Consider the following 20,242-nt stretch of genomic DNA (forward strand, 5'->3'; position numbering starts at 1 on the left):
AAATCCGGCCAAAATTGACCGGAAGGACTGAATTGACATAAAGACAAAAGGTTTATGACTGAATTAGCACAAATGTAAAATGTTTAGGACTGAATTGGCACAAAAAAAAGGTTTAGGTCTAAATTGGCATAAATGCAAAAGGTTTAGGACTGAATTAGCACCAAAAAAAGGTTTATAACTAAATTGAAACCAATGACAAAGGTTTATGACTTTTTTGACACTTTTTCCCATGGTGTGCCCCATCAACCATTGCATATGAATGGTTGGGATGCTGCCGCATAACTCTCTATTTCCTTTACCAGCAACCAAACACTTTCTTTTTTCACAATGGAAAATCCTCCTTCAACCATCACCACCCCTCGCCCAACGTCGCCACAGCCGCACCGGGGCACCGTCATCGCGCCTCACCCGAGACTCCTCCGCCACCAGCATTTTCACCACCACCGCAGCCTTTCCAACCACCATTATCGCCATCACCTGAATACACCGTCGGCAACAAACACAAACTCTCTCTCTGGTGGGGTTGACCGCCGTGGAGGTAGCGGCCACTGGGTCTGGCTAAGCAATCATAGGCGAGAACGCGAAAGTAAGAAGCAACGGATCGAGCAATTTGTGTTGATATGTATATTCTCAGGCATGCCCATGTTGCCATTTGGGCCGACCGGGCCTGGGCGAGACCCACGGGCCTCCAAATCCATGATCTACTCTCTATTCGTGATCCAGAAGTCCGAGATTTTTTTTGAACATAACCATTTCCATTTCATTCATTCAAAAGACGAACCAGAAGAGCAAGGTTGACTAGAGTCAATACAGATTAAATCCCAAAAAGGTTTGGGAGGTCTAAACATCCAACTGTAAGGGAGTGTCCCTTTTCGGTAAGATTTTGCGATCCAGAAGTCCGAGATTGACAAGCAAATTGATGCAGCCCACCGCGGTGCCGAAGTTCCATAACTCATCCGCATTAAGCTAGATGCACACGATGCTCCTACGAACAATTTTAGCCTCTGTGAGAGTGACCTCACGTTTGTGGAATAGTAGCCCGTGCCATTCAAGCCACCACCGTGGTATGTCAAGGGTTTGCAGTTGCATTTGCATAATTCCTTGATTTTGTGTTTGTCACGCAGACGCGCTTTGACATGGTCTTGTCCCTCCATTGTCCTCATCTACTTCAGTCTCTATCAACGACTTTTTTAATCCAGGCATATTGCCAAACTCCAGCCATGACTTCCACAGAGGACGACTCATGCGTCTCAACTTCAACAATGGAGCTGAAGCAGCCAGCGACCACCATGTCTGCACAGCCTCCTTCAATTCGTCCTTTTCTTCTTCGCCATCTTCCTTCTGTCCTTCTCTGTCTTCACATCCTAGCATTCGACCTCTCCGACGCTCAATACTGCTATGACACGGGCAACTTCACGGCCACCGGCGACTACGCCAAGAACCGTGAGCTTGTCCTCTCTTCTCTGCCTAGCAAAATGGCTTTGAACGGCGGGTTCTACTCCGGGAAAGTAGGGAACGGCTCGGACGTTGTTTACGTGCTCAGTTTCTGCAGAGGCGATTCTTCGAACGATACATGCTTCAAGTGCATAAGCTCTGCTGCTCAAGATTTGATGATCAAGTGTCCAAACCAGAAAGTTGCGTGCTCCTGGGGGACAGATCCTCCGTGCATCATCCGTTACTCTGATGGTCCGATTTACGGGGTGAAGCAGACATTTCCGACGGTAAGCTATTATAACACCGGCGACCTCCAGATGGATCAGGATCAGTTCGATCAGATATGGAGGAACTCGACAGAGGAGCTAGCAGCGAGGGCTGCGAAGGGGACATCAGAGCTCAAGTTCGCGGTAGGGAGGACGGCATTGCCGGAATTCCAGACCATGTTTGCGCTGTTGCAGTGCAGCCCCGATTTGTCTCTGATTGATTGCCAGAGTTGCTTGTGGGAATGCATAAATGATTATCAAAGATGTTGCCATGGAAAACAAGGAGGCGGTGTTAACAAGCCGAGCTGCATTTTCCGATGGGACCTGTACCCATTTTTCAACTCCGATTTCGGCAATCCGCCGCCATCTCCACCAGCACCAACTGTAGTTGCTGAGGCCGACCCTGCTGCTCCTCCACCTGTAAATGCTCAAGTCACCAATGGTTGGTTCAATTTTAAGGTTACTGCTGATTTTAAATTTATGAATCACAACTCTCATTCAGAGTCCGCACCTGCTACGTGGGATGAAGTCTTATCCAATACACATGAAATTGCCTGTCCATGTATAATTGGGGATTAGTAGGGCCCAATGTTTGGATGTCCGTGCTATTGAAAGAATCATTTTCATCTGAAATGCTAACAATCATGAGTTTCGATTTCAAATTGGATTAAATGCATTGCTTGATGTTGGCAGGTAATATCTCAAAGTCATTACGCATCGTGGTTGCCGTGGTAGGTTCGGCAGTTTTCTTCGTGATGCTTGTTGTCTCCGTGTGTTGCTTCATTGGAAGGAGAAGACGTAATCCATGGAAGGTCACATCTGGTTAGTGGATTTATCGGTAGTTTTGCGTTCTGCATCTTAGTTGGTATTAGATGACTTCTTATCAAGCTTAGCATAAGGATTAAAGTAGTGTGCGAGGGCGAACGGCGTGATTTCGGTTTATATTCCCCTTTTGAGAGACAGTGCAGAATCTAAAACCAATCCTAGATTTTTGTTAAATAATTAAGAGAGCCCAAATGGCATGTTAAGAACAAGAAAATTTTGAATTTTTTTCTGGTCGGATTCTGGGAATCTCATGTTGATTGCTCTGCATTTTCTTCAGCAAAAGACGAGGTCAAAACTGCTAAAAGCTTCCAGTTCAAAATAAGCGAGATCAGGGCTGCCACAAATTTCTTTTCAGAAGGCAATAAGCTTGGAGAAGGGGGATTCGGAAAAGTTTATCGGGTAGCTGGAATTTTTTTTTTTTTGATGTTTATTTGGGAATTACATCACTACAAGGAGATAACGTTGTTTCTTGCAAATGAAAATTTGACTGCAGGGCAAGCTTGAAAATGGACAAGATATTGCTGTGAAGAGGCTCGAGGGGTGTTCTAATCAAGGTCAGCAACAGTTCAAGAATGAGGTCACTCTGTTGGTCGGACTTCAGCACAAAAATCTGATTAAGCTCCTTGGCTATTGCTTGGAAGAAGGGGAAAGACTTCTTATTCTTGAGTTCGCACCCAACGCAAGCCTTGAAGGATTCATTTCTGGTACGAACTAGGACGTTCAAATTTGTCGCTTCCATTTCAATGATAGTAAATGTACTGATTGGACAGATTTTTGCATCAAACCATTTGGTAGTACTTTGCATTACACGCAGAACAATTAAGAACCTAAACAATGTCTATTTTGCAGATTCAATCAAACGTATGTTGTTAACTTGGGAGAGGTGTTTCGGTATAATAAGTGGAATCGCTCGAGGACTTCGTTATCTGCACGAGGATTCACGCTTTAGGATCATACACCGCGATCTGAAGCCTGGCAATGTTCTGCTGGATGAGAACATGAATCCCAAGATAACTGATTTTGGCACGGCAAGGTTATTCCTTTTGGACCAAAGTAGAGCAAATACTGCACAAATAGCGGGAACTTTGTAAGTTTAAAATAGACTTACCTAATGCTCCTTCGTCTATTTCATCCTTTCAAGGAAAGCATACAATGATAACAGGCACCAATTTCAGTTTCCCCATTGATGATTCTTGGATCCATTTGTTTTACGTGTAACAGTGGCTATATGGCTCCTGAATATGTAAGACATGGAGAGATCTCTGTGAAGACCGATGTGTACAGCTTCGGCGTAGTGGTATTAGAGATCATCAGTGGCAAGAAGAATTCATACAACAACAGTTCGGGGACTTCCGAGCACCTACTGGGCTACGTGAGTATAAATTGTGGAATTTTGTCCAGTAATTTAGTTAGTGAAAATCTATAATGCTTCTCCTTGCGCATGTGAAATTACAAAACGCATTTAGTTGCTTTTGTGATTGTGTACTGCAGGCATGGAAAAATTGGAGAAAGGGTACACCTTTTCACCTTATAGATCCCATGTTAAATGGCAGCTCGAGAAGCGAAATGTTAAGATGCATCCACATTGCATTGTTATGTGTTCAAGAGAACGTAGCGAGACGGCCTACCATGGCTTCGGTGGTTTTAATGCTCGGGAGCCAGAGCACGACCCTCCCAATGCCGACACGGCCTGCATATTTGACAGATGCCAGTGGTAGAGAAATGTCGACTGCCGCTGTTCATCGCTCATCACCGACATCAATAAACGAAGCTTCCATGACGGATCCACACCCTAGATGATATTATTACCGAAGGATCGAAGCTGAAAGTGGAAGTAAGACGATGCGAGCTGCTGTTTTAAGATAAGTTTATGCTTTTGAAAGGTCTAAACTCTTGGCACATCAGAAATCTAGCTAGAGATTATGCGGTGGAATGGTAAAAAATAGAATGAAAACTCTTGTTTATTTTTATAATATGAGGGTATAGACTCATGGACCCGTTATCTGGAAATCAATGGAACACCCTGCACAGCACACAAACCAATAAATACTTAAATTCAAGCTTTTGATATACGCAGTTTGCTCTAAAGAGTCCATTTTTTTTAAGAAAATACTTCAGGATCGCATATGTTACTTCATCATCTAACATGATGGACAAATCAAGCTATTCAAGTAATTTATTAGCTTCTCTCTCCTCCATAATAACTTGTATTCACGATCTAGTATAATCTCCGAAAGCCATTTTTTTTTATGTCGCTCTACACTACATAACAATATGATGTGCTGATATCTTCTCCTAACGGAGTGTAGGGAAATAGCAAAACTAAGAAAACGAAGTTGATTTTCTTATTTTCAGAGGGTGGGCATCCGCCACCCGCCATTGCCGGACGGCCCTCGCTAATGAGCTATGGAGAGCCCGCCCCCCTCTCCAGTGATGCGCGTTAATGCCGCTGCTCGGCCGCGCGCAATCAATCATGAAGCTTTTTAATTAGCAATGTGTCAACATAACAAAAAGAGCAAACTTGAACAAGAAAAACGAAAATACACCGATGCACCAATTTCTAGCCAAAACAAGAAAAACCGCAAGACCCATCTCTCCCTCCTCACGGCCATCCCGCCCCCCACCACCCGGGTGACGCGCATCTCCCGGCTTTCGCCGTCGACATTGCTGTCAATGGTTCGTAGAGAACTAAATAGCAAACTTTTATCATCAGTGGTTAATAGCCGACTGGAAATCGAAATTCGGGTCAAGGTTACACCTTAGGAGTTCAATATACGGTTGATCCATTCAATTTGCAAGTTATTTCCCTTTCATATCAGAAGTCTTCTATGTTGAATTCTTGCTCCAGAGAATTTGCGGTCGTCTTTCTACCGTATCGCGTGCTCTCTCATTTCCACTGGCACTACCCACTAGGCTTCTTTGATTCTCGGTCAATCCGTCAAAGTTAAAGATAGTTTCCACTTTTCTTTTTTTTGGTTTTTTCCCAGCAATTATGCTGTAATAATCCTACATATTCTTTTCATAAGAATAGATTTCTAAGCTGATAAGAAAAATATTGTCCATCCCAAAGATCACCCTCCCCGATGGAATTTGCAAGTAAAACGTACTTTTTTTACTGCCCCGTCGAAACTTAAGGATATATCTAAATTCCAAAAAAAAAATCATGAATAAATTCTATATAATCCAATTTATATGTCGACCATTACATATTATGAAAATCTCGTATATTTAGAATTAGAAAAAATCAAAGCGCGTATCCGACAATACTAAGAAATTCTTCTACGGTTCAGTCTCGTCACGCAAAAAATCAACTTTGAATATTCTACTGTTTCTATTTCGTTATTGTCCTTTGTCTACTCCAATCTCTATCATCGGGTTATAAGACGATGTTATATAATATACTCTGAAGCTTCGCACCAATTGTTTAAAGTGAATATGAAATCATAGTGGACCACATGGTGCATTATTAGTGGAGTTAATGTTATATAACAATCAAACGTTTATATTTTAGTTTATTTGCTTTGTTTCGCGACACCTACTTGTGAGGAAAATTATCCAAAAAATCATAAATCTATTGTACTTTTGTCAGTCCAGTCCTAAATCTTTTAATTTTATCAATTATGTCATAAACATTTTTACGGTTTGCTAATTTAGTTCATTAGACCAATTTTAGCCGAGACGTGGACGCCGGCTGTCCTACGTGGCACGGTCGGCGACCCTCGCTGAACTTGGAAGAAGAAAGAAAGATAAAAATAAGAAAAGAAGAAAAAAATAATTAAAAGTTCCTAAAAAAATTAAAATATTATTAAAAATTAACCCACGTCAGCGTCAACCATTTTATATAGAATTACTGGTGTCCACATCAGCAATTTTCAATTAAAATTGATCAGGTGGACTCAATTGACAAGACATAAAAGGGTTTACGATTCAATTGATAAAACTAAAAGATTAATGACTGAAATGATAAAAATACAATATGTTTAGAACTTTTTGAATAACTTTCCTCCCCTATTTGTGGGTGTGTGGGTGAATAATAAAATTCTGATAACAAAACACAGCACACGATATTCTTTGACCAGGGCCACAAGAATCCGTACAGGAAGAAGTCAAACTTCGAAGATTCTATTGTTTCCTTTCGTTATTGTCCTTGTCTACTCCATTCTCAATCATGGGTTATAAAATATTATACAATATAGTCTGCAAACTTCGTAGCAATTGCTTAAAGTCAATATGAAATCATAGTGACCTGGCCTTAAGACAAAGATAGACGTGTTATCACATAAGTCAAGATCAACGATACGTAAGTGGGCATGATGATTCATGCAGAAAAAAAATATATTATCAATAATTCGAGAGGAGCGGAAAAGTCGGTCTTTGATGGAACACATCGTTTAGCTTACACTACAAAAAAAAGTAGGTTTTAGCGACAAATTTTGCCACGAGAAATTTGTAGCAATGAATTTTACCAAATTTTTTGAAGAAAAAAATTTCGTCGCCAATTCGGCGTCGTAAAATTTAACGATGAAAAATTTCAATTTTCGTCGCTAAATTGCAACGAAATATATTCGTTGCTAATTATTTATGGCAAAATTCGTCACTAATTTGCCACGAACTGTATTCGTGACAAAATTCGTCACTAATTAGCCATGAACTATATTCGTGGCAAAATTCGTCGCTAATTATTTGTGGCAAAATTCATCGCTAATTTTTTAATAATTTTTTTTATTTTTTTCGAATTTTATTTTTGTATTTTTCTTTTTCTTTTTTTTCCCTATATCCTTCGCCGGTCGCCGGATCGGCGACCAGCAGAGGCCGGCGAGTTCAACCTCGCTGGCCATGGGCAAGGCTAGCCCTCGCCAGCACTGGCAAGGCCACCCGACCTCGCCCAGATCTGGGGGAGGCCAAGCGGCCTCGCCATGGCTACCGCTCAACCTCGCCGTCGCGCCCAAATCTGTGGCGAAGAGCAGAGGCGCAGAAGAGAGAGAAAGTGCTGTGGCTCGCCCTCGCAATCTCCCACTGATCCATAATCCATTGAGGTACGCAGCATTGGTAGCTTGACTCCAACCCTAGAATCTTGCTCGGTTCCTCCCTCTTTCAACGCCGGGCGCCGTCGTGTTCTTCACGGCGAGCTCAGGTTTTCATTCCGGGTCTCGCGGGGGTGTCGGGTTTGAATCGCCGTTTGTTGTTCCCTCGTGCTCGGGTTTTCGTTTGTGATGGTTCTGCACATTATGTTGTTTTTTATGTGTTGAGGCAAGGGGGGGTGTTTTTTCTTTTCTGGGTTCTGTGGAACGATGCGTGTGGCCTTTCCCCGGCTCTTGATTTCGTGGGAATTTGCAACGAATTTTCTTTTGTCGCAAATTAGCGACGAATTCAGTTTTCGTTGCAAATTCCGTCGCTAATTTGCAACGATTTTTTTTCGTAGCAGATTAGCGACGAATTTAATTTTCATCACAAATTCTATCGCAAATTAGCGACGAAAAATTATTCGTCGCTAATTTTCCGTAGCTAAATCCTTGTTTTTTTGTAGTGTTAATTGAATATTTCACATAAAATATTATGGGCAAGTGTTCGAAAGCTAGGCTCTATATCACGTGCTTTCTAAGCTATAGAGCATTTAAAATGCTTCCGTGATGAATCAAGTACCTAACAAACTTATGTCAAAGATAAACCTGTTCTCACATAAGTCAAGATCTACGACAACACACTTACGTGGGCAGGGAAAATTACTAAAAGAGTCACTAATGATGTCAATTTAGTCAGAAATTTTTTTTTTCCAACTGAGTCATAAATATTTTATATTTATGGCAATTTAGTCCATCCAGTCAATTTTGATAGGAAATCATTGACATGGACGTCGGCCGTCCTACGTGACACGCTTGGTGCTGACATGGATAATTTTAAATAATGTTTTAATATTTTTTTGAATTTTTTATTTTTATTTATTTTTCCTTTTTTTTCTTTTCTTTCTCTTTTTTATTTCCTTCCTTTCTTCCTCCAGCAACTGGCCAAAGGCAAGGGCCGGCGAGGTCCGATGAGGTTGACCCTATGTGGGCATGATAATCACGTAAAATGAAATTATTAACAATTCGAGAGGAGTAAAAAAAATTTAGTATTCGAGGGAACATATATATATTTTATTATTAACCATTGCGCATAATTGAATCATTTCATATATTAATAGGGGGAAGTGTTCAAAATCTAGGTAAGTACGAGTTTGAGCATACATTATTTTTTGAACAAGATTTATAGTTTAGTATTCCCTACACAAATAATTTGATTATTTATTGAAAATATGATGTTAACCAAAGCCCGTACTTCGGTTCTGGACCACCGCTTTGAATTCGTTCAAACACAAGTTTTTCACCCTAATTACAATTATCGAACGAGCGAGGGGGTAAATTAAAAAGAAAAGGCTAATGATAACAAATGTAAAAACATTTCTCAATTAGGTTCCGTTTGTTTCTCAGAAAATGAATGATTTGAAAAATATTTTCTAGGAAATCCGGCAAGGGTCACTGCCCAATTGCCGGTCACCGGTCATTGCCAAATGCCGCTAGTCGCCGTCGGTCATAGCCGGCCACTAGTCACCACTAGTCGTTGATCGTCACTGGTCACCATCGGTTGTCATCAGCCAGCGGTCACCACTAGTTGTCATCGGTCACCGGTCATCAATCGTCGATTGTCGCCGTTCGGCAGTCATCAGTTGTCATCAGACGTCGCCAATCACTGGTCGTCCCCCAATCACCACTGGCCGTCAGTCGTCGGTCGTCACAGATTGCCGGTCACCAATCATTGTCATTCGTTAGTCATCAATAGTCGCCAGTCCCCGGCCACCATCAATTGTCAGTTGCTAGCCGGCTGCTGGTCGCCGATCACCAGTTGGCTGGAGGTTGTTGGCCGTTGCTGGTCACCAAACGTAGAAGAAAAAAAAGAAATAAATAAATAAAAATATTTAAAAAATCAAGATTTTTTTTAAAATTACTAAAATTGTCCACAATGTTTTAGCAATATATATTTTAAAAATTTTATAAGAAACAAGTTTTTCTAAATTAGATTTAATATTGAAATCTTTTAGTAATATGAGTTGGGTCAAGTATAGGTTGGGTTGGGTTGGGTATGGGTCAATAGAATTGTGCTGTATGAAAATGGGTCAAAATGGGTTAAATGGGTCAGATCATTTTCGACCCGACCCACGTATTTGACAGGTCTAGTGAAAGCCAGTGGGATATATTTCTTTTTAAAGGATAAATGAACATACAGTTTTTAGGGCACTATTCAACGACTGCGCTATCTCCATCCATAGGGTGGGGTTTGTCGTATGGAATCGATTGGCGTATGCATCATACACATTCTCGAGCCAATTCCCCACCATTGCCAATATCTACTCACACTACAAAAAAACTGAATTTTTGCCACGAAAATTTGCGACGAAAAAATTTTCGTTGTAAATTTGCGACAAATTTTCCAACGAAAAGTAAAATTCGTTGGAAATTTCCAACAAAAAATTTTTCGTCATAAAATTCGTTGGAAATTTCCAACGAACTATATTTCGTCGCAAAATTCGTTGGAAATTTCCAACGAAAAAATTTTCATTGGAAAATTAGTTGGAAATTTCCAACGAAACAAAATTCGTTGGAAAATTCGTTGTAAATTTCCAACGAATTTTTTTCCGTTGGAAATTTCCAACGAATTTTCCAACGAATTACAAAAAACCCGGTACTGTTCGGCATTTTTTATATTCGTTGGAAAATTTGTTGGAAATTTCCAACGAATTTTCCAACGAATTTCAATTTTCCGGGCAATTATTTCAGTTTGTGCAATTTTCGTTGGAAAATTCGTTGGAAATTTCCAACGAATTTTCCAACGAATTTCAATTTTCGGGCAATTATTTCATTGTATACTATTTTCGTTGGAAAATTCGTTGGTAATTTCCAACGAATTTTTTTTTGTTGGAAATTTCCAACGAATTTTCCAACGAACTCCAAAAAACCGTGTACCGTTCGGCATTTTTCATATTCGTTGGAAAATTTGTTGGAAATTTCCAACGAATTTTCCAACGAATTTCAATTTTCGGGCAATTATTTCATGGTATACAATTTTCGTTGGAAAATTCGTTGGAAATTTCCAACGAATTTTCCAACGAATTACAAAAAAACCGATACCGTTCGGCATTTTTAAAATTCGTTGGAAAATTCGTTGGAAATTTCCAACGAATTTTCCAACGAATTTTAAAAATGCCGAACCAACGAATTTTCCAACGAATTTCAATTTTTGGGCAATTATTTCATTGTATACAATTTTCGTTGGAAAATTCGTTGGAAATTTCCAACGAAAAAAAATTTGTTGGAAATTTCCAACGAATTTTCCAACGAATTACAAAAAAAACCGGTACCGTTCGGCATTTTTTAAATTCGTTGGAAAATTCGTTGGAAATTTCCAACGAATTTTCCAACGAATTTCAATTTTCCGGGCAATTATTTCAGTTTATACAATTTTCGTTGGCTCCGTCCCCGCGTCGTCGGCTCCGTCCCCGAAGGTGTCGCTGCGGCCATCCAGGGCCAGGCCCCCGCGGCGGTCGGCGCTCCCGACGCCACCATGGGCCGCCCCCGACGCCTCGTCGCCGGCGAGGGCCGAGCTCGCCCAGATCTGGGCGAGCTCGAGCTCGTCGCCAGCGAGGGCCGAGCTCACCCAGATCTGGGTGAGCTCGGCCCTCGCCATGGCCGGCGAGGCCGCCACCCATCCCGCCTCACCGCCACCGTCCAACCGACCTCGATCTCTCTCTTCCTTTCTCGGCCGCGTGAGCCGCTTGGAACCGCCGCTCGCCGGTCCCGCGGCCTCGCCGGCCATGGCGAGGGCCGAGCTCGCCATGGCCGGCGAGCTCGAGCTCGCCCGTCATCGGGGAGCTCGGCCCCGCCGCGCGACGAGCTCGAGCTCGCCCAGATCCGGGCGAGCTCGGCCCTCGCCGGCGATAGGCCGGCCTCGCCACCGGCGAGGGCCATTTTTCGGCCAAAAAAAAAATTTTTGAAATTGAAATTTTTCGACCAAAAAAAAAATTCGATGGAAAAAAACTTTCCACGATTTTTCGATCAAAAAAAAATTTGTAATTTCCAACGAAAAAAAATTCGTCGGAAAAAAAAATTCGTTTCCAACAAATTTAGTCACGAGTTTTCCAACGAAATTTCCAACGAAAATATTTTCGTCGCAAATTTCCAACGAAAATTGAAATTTTTCGTCGGAAAATTTTCCAACGACCTATTACCAACGAATTTTTTTTCGTTGGAAAATTTGTTGGAAATTCGTTTTCCAACGAATTTTCCAGAATTTTTCGTTGGAAATTTCGTCGGAAAAAATCAGTTTTTTTGTAGTGTCAATTTGGACCACCTCACATAGACCCAAATGTTCATAATATGGAACAAGCAAAGTTTCGAGTTCCTTCAACTTGAATCTTGAATCCAATAGGATAGACACAAAAAAAAAAGAAGGTGGAATGTTCTTATACCATTTGAGGGATTTTGCCATCATGGCCATTATCGCTTTATAGAAGAAGGAACCATCCTCGTTGTTTGCTAATTTAAGTGACATGATATATAGAAATGAAACGGGCGGTTGGTTGACCGATTATAGCTGGACTAAGCATTCGTTGCACCATTGAAAATTGCAAGAAATCCCTAAAGACTTCAACAGCCCTCCAATTTTGTTGTTTCAACTTGAAAGACTGACACTTTCGCTATGATTGGTGGAGTACAACGTCACATTATTCTTTCTCGACAATTAACTTGAAATGTTTAATGAGTTAAGAGAACATTCCAACGTAATCAATTAAAAATAATGCTCTCTGCATTTTCTTCAGCAAAAGAGGAAAGGTCAAGACTGCTGAAAGCTTATAGTTCAAACTAAGCGAGATCAGGGCTGCCACAAATTTCTTTTCAGAAGGCAATAGGCTAGGAGAAGGGGGATTCGGAAAAGTGTATCGGGTAGCTGGAAATTTGTTTTTGATGTTTATCTGGGAATTACATCACTACAAGGTGATAAACGTTGTTTCTTGCAAATGAAAATTTGACTGCAGGGCAAGCTTGAAAATGGACAAGACATTGCTGTGAAGAGGCTTGAGGTGTGTTCTAATCAAGGTCAGCAACAGTTCAAGAATGAGGTCACTCTAATGGTCAGACTTCAGCACAAAAATCTGATTAAGCTCCTTGGGTATTGCTTGGAAGAAGGGGAAAGACTTCTTATTCTTGAGTTCGCACCCAATTCAAGCCTTGAAGGATTCTTTTCTGGTACGAACTTGGACGTTCAAATTTGTCGCGTCCATTTCAATGATAGTTAATGTACTGATTGGACAGATTTTTGCGTCAAACCATTTGGCAGTACTTTGCATTAAACCCAGAACAATTAAGAACCCAAATGATGTCTATTTTGCAGATTCAATCAAACGTATGCTATTAACTTGGGAGAGGCGTTTCAGTATAATAAGTGGAATCGCTCGAGGACTTCTTTATCTTCATGAGGATTCGTGCCTTAGGATCATACACCGTGATCTAAAGCCTGGCAATGTTCTGCTAGATGAGAACATGAATCCCAAGATAACTGATTTTGGCATGGCAAAGCTATTCGTTTTGGACCAAAGTAGAGCAAATACTGCACGAATAGCAGGAACTTTGTAAGTTTCAAATAAACTTATCTGATGCTCCTTCGTCTGTTTCAACCTTTCTAGGAAAATATACAATGATAACAAGCACCAATTTCAGTTTCCCCATTGATGATTCTTGGATCTATTTGTTTTATGTGTAACAGTGGCTATATGGCTCCTGAATATGTAAGACATGGAGAGATCTCTGTGAAGACTGATGTGTATAGCTTCCGCATAGTGGTATTAGAGATCATCAGTGGCAAGAAGAATTTAAACTTTAACAGTTCGAGGACTTCGGAGCACCTACTGGACTACGTGTGTAAATTATGGGTCCAAAAAAAAAAGGAAAATGGTTGAAATGTCAAAAGAAGCAACAGTGATGCTCGGCTCCTTTTAAGACGCCAAAACCACGAACAGAAACAAAAGAAAAGAGAGGAAAAGAGGAGAAAGGAGAGGAAAGGAAAGAGGAAGAAGAAAAAGAGAAAAGAGAAGAGGGCTTTGCACCGTGGAGGTCTCGCTAAGTCGATTTGACTTTGTAACGCAACGCTCCGTAAGTATTCGCACCCCTCGTTCAATTAATCGGAATATTTTTCGGGTTAGGGCTCGTAATTCGGAGTTATGTGTTATTCGAGCGGCGAAATCAGATTTTTTAGTCGTAGAGCTACGTATTTTTATAGAATTGGTAGTTTAGGGTGTTGCGAGGCCGTGGGATTTTACGGAACCTGATTTGGACTTACGGTTTGCCGGATATGAATTTTTGAAGTTGAGTGCGTGCAGTGAACAGTGCGCGATCAGTGGTTTTTAAGCCGGTTTTTGTCAATTTTCGGCTCAATATTAGGACGGCCAAGTTGGGTTCTTGTATTACTCTGAATAAGCTTTCTCTTGACTATAAGTTCGCTTAGAACGGAATTTAGTGGAGAAAGTTATGGTGCAATCAAGTTTCGCACTCAAGTTCCGCGTCGTGGATGAATTTGGATAATCGCTTTGGACGAGTGATTTGGGGTCGTCTTTTAGTCGTTATATTAGCATCTAAGCCTAGTTGAGCCAAGTCGTAGTTGAAGTAATATTTTACTCGGTTTTGATACCGTTTTTCGACTTATTGTTAGGTATTCGAGTGCGTCGGCTCGAGAAACCGCTGTAGGTTAGTTTTTCAGCTTTTCAAGGTGAGTGGTATTATTTCTTCTTTGAATTTATAAGCTCAAGTTTAGAAAATGAGATGTTATAGATATGTTATCATATAAGAATTGGCATTTTGTTTGCATAAAAAACTGGATCGAGCATTTACTGCCATTTTGTGTATTTGAAATAGAAGATTCCTTTTGGTTTCGGTTTGAACTTATGGAATGTAAAAGGGTTTGTGAAACCATTTGTGAAAGACTTATGAGGAGTTCTTGGGTTTGAATGTGATTTTTAAAGGGTTATATACCCGTTTGCGAAATGATTTCTGAATATTGGTGATTTTGATTGTGGATTGGATTTGCTGGTATGGGAGGATGTGGATTTTGATGCTCAGTGTCTCTGTGAACCCAAATGAGGGGTTGTGGGTATGCGCATACTAGTTTAGGATATCATTGTGAGCCGAGCCACCGGCTTATAGTAGGTGAAGACCTTGCCAAGGGGGGAATCTTGGTCGCCTTTCACGGGGCGTTATCCGTGATCATACTTAGATTTCTAAGCATGAGATTGGCCAATGAAATTGACCATTGGCGTGTGCTTTTCGACGAGATTGGGCAATGGAATTGATCATTGGTTTCTTCTTTGATATTATTAATTAAAACAAGATTTCGTATTGTGAAAAGGTTATTTTTAAAGTGGTATATAACGTATTTTGACGTTGAAGTTTGTGATATGTTGGAGTTGGGTTAATTGGGCTTTCGTTTGGTCTTATAACCGTGTGCATAGTGGGTGGTGCTCGATCTACTTAGAAGAAATGTATTACTCACTGAGCCGTGATAGCTCATTCCTCTCATCTTACTTGTTTTTCAGGTTCTTCACCGAGACGCTAGTAGGCGTGAGAGTTCCGGTGTCGGGGAGGACATTTTGATAGTTGGGACTTTTTGGTACGAGTTACACATAGATGTGGAGTTTAAGTTTTAGCCTATTGCTGGTTATGCTTTTGGCCTTTTGATGGATTGTAGTTAACTCTGATATTATAACCAGATAAACTCTATATCATGTATATATATGTGGATGCATATATTATGATATTAGGTGAGTTTTGGTTATGTTTAGACTGCGTCCTTTTGAGAAAGGATGGCCGTGTCATGCCCTTATTCTTGTTAAGTTTGGGGTGTGACAACGTGAGTATAAAATCGTGGAGTTTTGTCCAACAAATTAGTTAGTGAAAATCTATAATACTTCTACTTGCGCATGTGAAATTACAAAACCCCATTTACTTGCTTTCGCAACTGTGCACTACAGGCATGGAAAAATTGGAGAAATGGAACACCTTTTCACCTTATAGATCCGATGGTAAATGGCAGTTCGAGAAGCGAAATGTTGATATGCATCCAGATTGCATTGTTATGTGTCCAAGAGAATGTAGCGAGACGGCCTACCATGGCTTCGGTGGTTTTGATGCTCAGGAGCGAGAGCACGAGCCTCCCAATGCCGACACGGCCTGCATACTTGACAGATGCCAGTGGTAGAGAAATGTCGACTGCCGCTGTTCATCGCTCATCACCGACATCAATAAACAAAGCTTCCATGACGGATCCACACCCTAGATGATATTATTACCGAAGGATCAAAGCTGAAGTTGGAAGTAAGATGATGCAAACTGTAGTTAAGATAAGTTTATGCTTTTGAAAGGTCTGGACTCTTGGCAAGTTCGTCAGAAATTTAACCAGAGAATATGCGTTGGAAAGGTTAAAAATAGAATGGAAACTCTTGTTTATTTTTATAATATGAGGATATAGACTCATGGACACGTTATTTGGAAATCCATGGAACACCCTACACAGCACATGGACCAATTGACCTTTAAATTCAAGCTTTTGATAGATGCAATTTGCTCTAAAGAGTCCGTTTTTTGAGGAAAATACTTTAGAATTGCATATATTACTTCATCATCTAACATGACGTACAAATCAAGCTATTCAAGTAATTTATTAGCTTCTCTCTCCTCCAAAATAACTTGTATTCACGATCTAATATAATCTCCGAAAGCCATTTTTTTTATGTCGCTCCACACTACATATCAATATGATGTGCCGATATCTTCTCCCAATGGAGTGTAGGGAAATAGCACAACTAAGAAAAACAGAGTTGATTTTCTTATTTCATAGGGTTAGCATCCGCCACCCGCCTTTGCCGGACGGCCTCTGCTAATGAGCTATGGAGCGCCGGCCTGCCTCTCCAGCGATGCGCGTTAATGCCGCTGCTTGGCCACATTCAATCATTCATGAAGCTTTTAATTAGCAATGTGTCATCATAACATGAACAGAAAACATGAACCAGAAAAACGAAAATACACTGATACACCAATTTCTAGCCAAAATGACAAAAATCGCAAAACACATCTCTCCGTCCTCATAGCTCCGCCGTCCCCCACCACCCAGGTGACTTGCATCTCAAGGCTTTTGCCGTCGACATCGCTGTCAAAGTATTATTAAATATATATTTATATTTGATAAATTATTATTTTTAAATTTGATTTAAATCAACAAATAAATAAATAATAATAAAAAGCCTAGAATTTACTTTGTGTCTTGGAAAAATTAATAATAAAAAAAATAATGGCGCACCCCGGGGGGGGGGGGGGGCGGGGGCGAGGAGGAGGAGTCGTCTGCTAGAGGGGTTCTTGGTCCACGAAACGGAGGAGGGTGGTGGTAGGCTCAGGGTCTGAGGGTGGGGATTCGAGGGTTTAGAGCTTGGAGGATGTGAAGGAAGAAGATGAGAAATAGTGAGGAAATAGACGCAATCAGTGTTCCTCTCCAAGGCCTCCTCCTCGGCGGATATCGTTAGTTCGAGCGAAGAAGAGAAATCGCGAATCAAGAGGGGGAGGGAGTATAGAGCGCAAGTGAAGGCACTGTTAAGATGATAATAGAAGACTATGATTTTTTTTCACCCTTTTCTTTCTTTTTTTTTTTATAAATAAATTTACATTTTGACCCCTAATTTTTTGAAAATTTATAAAATTAACCTCGTGTGTGTCGGAATCGCGTGTCGGGATTCTGGACTCGCGTGTCGATGGCATGTTTGGCGCGTTGACCGCGTGTTGGATTTTCGACACCTATTGACTGCGTGTCTGAACGTGTTGGAGTGTGTCAGACACGTGTCACGTGTCGGACACCGACACGTCAGGCTCTTGAACGTGTCCGTGCTACATAGCTCACCAGTCTTGGGCAAAGGTCACAAGATCTGGTAGAGGGCTGCAACCCTCACTTGTGGCTGGACTTGGAAGAAGAAAAAGAAAAAGAAAGAAAGAAAAGAAAAAAGAAGAAAATAATAATTAAAAATTTTGAAAAAAGATTAAAATATTATTAACTATTGTCAACGTTAGCATCGATCGTTTAACGTGGCACTACCGGCGTCCACGTTAGCAACTTTCAATTAAAATTTGCTAGATTGACTCAATTGGTAAAACGTAACATAAAATTTATGACTAAATTGACAAAATTGAAAGCTTTGAGACTGAATTGACAAAAGTAAAATAGATTTATAATTTTTTAAATAATTTTTCTGCGGGTGAATAATTAAATTTTGAGAAGAAGCCACAGCACACGATATTCTTTGACCAGGGCCATTAAGAATCCGTGTAGGAAAAAGTAAACTTCGAAGATCCTGTCGTTTCCTTTCGCTGTTGTCCTAATCTACTCCAATCTCTATCATCGTTTATATATAAACTTATACTCTAGACCTTCGTACCAATTGTTTAAAGTATATGCGGAATCGTAATGACTGGTGTTAGACAAAGATAAACGTGTCGTCACAGAAGGCAAAATCTACAACAACGGACTCACGTGGACAAAGAAAATTATTAAAAAAAGTCATAAACCCAATACAGTCCAAAACCCTTTTTTTGGTCAATTTTGACAGAAATTGCTAACATAGACGCCGGCCATCCTACGTGGATGGTCAATTTTGACAGGAAATCGCTAACATAGACGCCGGCCATCCTACGTGGCGCACCCAGTACTGATATGGATAATTTTTAATAATATTTTAATAATTTTTCAAATTTTTATTTACTTTTTTTTTATTTTTTATTTTTCATTTTTTTTTCTTTTCTTTCTCTTTCTTTTTTTTTTCCTTCCCTTCTTCCTCGGGCGATCGGCCAGAGGCAAGGGCCGGCAAGGTCGACGAGATTATGTCAATTTCTTTTTTCCCTCCTTAAAATATTGTATAAGAACCTTTCCGAGAGGTTAAAACAGATTGATCCTGTTTAAATGCATTTAGTCTTAGATAATTTGCCAAAGTTAGCACGTTTTCTGTCTTGCATGGAAGTGTTCAGCTGTACAATATCGTTCTAGTAATGGCTGCTAGAGGGGAAATTCACAGGATGACTTTCTTCCATCTATTTTTAAACAACAATGACATGATCTGCAACAATTGCTAGCATTTGGCAGCTTGGCTCCGCTAGTTTTGTCTGGTATTTTCAGTTGATAGCTATTACCTTGAGTTTGAAAAGAAAGTCGAGAAAGATTAAATTTGCCTTGCTCTAAGTCTTGCGTAATTTGGTTAGAACGACAGCCATTGATGTGACTAGCGCAGCGAAAGAGATCTCGTGCCTCAAGAAAAGTGAGATTACAAATTCGGTTCTTACTCGACCAACTACTTCGAACCAGAATACAAGAAAGCAATTTCTCGTGAATCCCCTAATCCTAGTATGGATGGTTTGCCTTTGATGGACTAAGAAAGTGGCTTTTTTTTTTACGCGTGAAATTGAAAATTGACCCAAAATAGAAAATTTTTTGTAACATAAATGGAACGCAAATCATGCATACCTTTTTTACACTCTCTCCGTCTGCGGTGAAGTCCACGAAGATATTGTTCTTTACAGTTTACAGATATCCATATACCAAGTCAATGAAGGCCACATATTAGCAAAAATGTCTGGGGCACCTGCAATTGGAAGCAAAAGATATAATCAATTTAAGATGTTTTCCAAGGAATTTGTAGGTTAATTGAACATTTTGACTACAGTTTTAGCACTTTAGGCCCAGCAAAGAAGAGTGAAAGAAGCATAGCTTTTGCAAGACCTTTTCTAACTGAAAAGGGGGGAAATAAGTAAGAGGACCGAAATATAAGTTACAGGGAAGAGAAGCAATGGAAGAGACTTATAACTCTCAGACAAACTTTCTTGCCTTAAAATGTTGAACAATGGAAGGAAACTACTTAACATGCCATGAGAAAAAATGTCTGCTCCACAAGAGTCCCTTTTTGGTCCCATGTCGAGTCCCACAGCTTAGAAAAACATGAAAACCGTTTGCTCGTAAATCTCCCAAAACAGAAGAATTAATGCGATCAACATCGATACAGCCCAAGTCCCGCCTTCCATCCTTATGCGCAAGCCCGCACAACGGCACCAGACTAACCTGTCACTTCCTAAAGTTGCGATTCCCATTGCCTTAAATGGGCAGAAGAGACATTGTGCTAGACATAACAAAAAAGATCTCGAACCATGCAAAAGGATGGATCAGACCGACAATAACAATTAACCAGAGATGATCCCAAATAACTTCTGACACCGGTCTCAACGAGCTGCGCAAAGATCCACCATTCGTGTCGAGCCCAGAAAAGATTACAAGACGCCCATACTATCCAATGAATTAAGCCTAGGCAAAATTAATAGCTCTAAAAAGGCCAAATATCTGGAAAAAGGTTTAGAGGACTGCATCGAAGGAACAGGGCCCATTACTGAGTTGTACACACCCAATTTAAGGTAAGACAAAACATGATGAAGCAGCGAAAGATGAGGAAAATACAGTTCTTCATTGCAATACAATACTCAACAGCAAAAGCAAGAAACACTGATCCTTTAGAAAGAACTTGCAGAGAGGGAATCGAGGACTTTAAATCACAAACTCTCTCTCTCTGGTGGGGTTGACCACCATGGAGGTAGCGGCCACTGGGTATGGCTAAG

At 40.6% G+C, this 20,242-nt stretch overlaps 2 protein-coding genes across 3 annotated transcripts; both read left to right on the forward strand.

Moving 5' to 3' along the window:
* Nucleotides 1-1,208: 1,208 nt before the first annotated feature.
* On the forward strand, nucleotides 1,209-4,338 carry LOC115673835 (cysteine-rich receptor-like protein kinase 44). 2 transcript variants are annotated; one of them, XM_056315720.1, is made up of 7 exons: nucleotides 1,209-2,142; nucleotides 2,394-2,522; nucleotides 2,803-2,924; nucleotides 3,019-3,229; nucleotides 3,375-3,612; nucleotides 3,747-3,897; nucleotides 4,017-4,338. In XM_056315720.1, exons 1-7 carry the CDS (start codon nucleotides 1,221-1,223, stop codon nucleotides 4,323-4,325), a joined length of 2,082 nt encoding a protein of 693 aa, XP_056171695.1. In that variant the 5' UTR covers nucleotides 1,209-1,220; the 3' UTR covers nucleotides 4,326-4,338. The 2 variants fall into 2 exon arrangements, with proteins under 2 accessions (XP_056171695.1, XP_056171696.1); XM_056315721.1 differs by lacking the exon at nucleotides 2,394-2,522.
* An 8,052-nt stretch (nucleotides 4,339-12,390) lies between these two features.
* LOC130139367 (cysteine-rich receptor-like protein kinase 34) lies at nucleotides 12,391-16,110 on the forward strand. Its single transcript, XM_056316174.1, has 5 exons — nucleotides 12,391-12,499; nucleotides 12,592-12,802; nucleotides 12,948-13,185; nucleotides 13,320-13,470; nucleotides 15,577-16,110. The coding sequence occupies exons 2-5, from the start codon at nucleotides 12,685-12,687 to the stop codon at nucleotides 15,883-15,885; spliced, it is 816 nt and encodes a 271-aa protein (XP_056172149.1). The 5' UTR covers nucleotides 12,391-12,499; nucleotides 12,592-12,684; the 3' UTR covers nucleotides 15,886-16,110.
* Nucleotides 16,111-20,242: the final 4,132 nt, after the last annotated feature.

Source organism: Syzygium oleosum, unplaced genomic scaffold (assembly GCF_021117445.2).
Source record: "Syzygium oleosum isolate NSW1041296 unplaced genomic scaffold, Sole_v2.1 Sole_v2.11, whole genome shotgun sequence".
In the NCBI taxonomy this organism is placed as follows: Eukaryota; Viridiplantae; Streptophyta; class Magnoliopsida; order Myrtales; family Myrtaceae; genus Syzygium; species Syzygium oleosum.

What these genes read in the sequence shown, in the direction of transcription:
- LOC115673835 (XM_056315720.1), top strand. Translation starts at nt 1,221, where the DNA reads ATGACTTCCACAGAGGACGACTCATGCGTCTCAACTTCAACAATGGAG. An exon ending in AAATGCTCAAGTCACCAATG is followed by an intron (nt 2,143 to 2,393) that starts GTTGGTTCAATT and finishes TGATGTTGGCAG; the next exon opens with GTAATATCTCAAAGTCATTA. An exon ending in GATTCGGAAAAGTTTATCGG is followed by an intron (nt 2,925 to 3,018) that starts GTAGCTGGAATT and finishes ATTTGACTGCAG; the next exon opens with GGCAAGCTTGAAAATGGACA.
- LOC130139367 (XM_056316174.1), top strand. Translation starts at nt 12,685, where the DNA reads ATGGTCAGACTTCAGCACAAAAATCTGATTAAGCTCCTTGGGTATTGC. An exon ending in CCTTGAAGGATTCTTTTCTG is followed by an intron (nt 12,803 to 12,947) that starts GTACGAACTTGG and finishes TCTATTTTGCAG; the next exon opens with ATTCAATCAAACGTATGCTA. An exon ending in CGGAGCACCTACTGGACTAC is followed by an intron (nt 13,471 to 15,576) that starts GTGTGTAAATTA and finishes TGTGCACTACAG; the next exon opens with GCATGGAAAAATTGGAGAAA.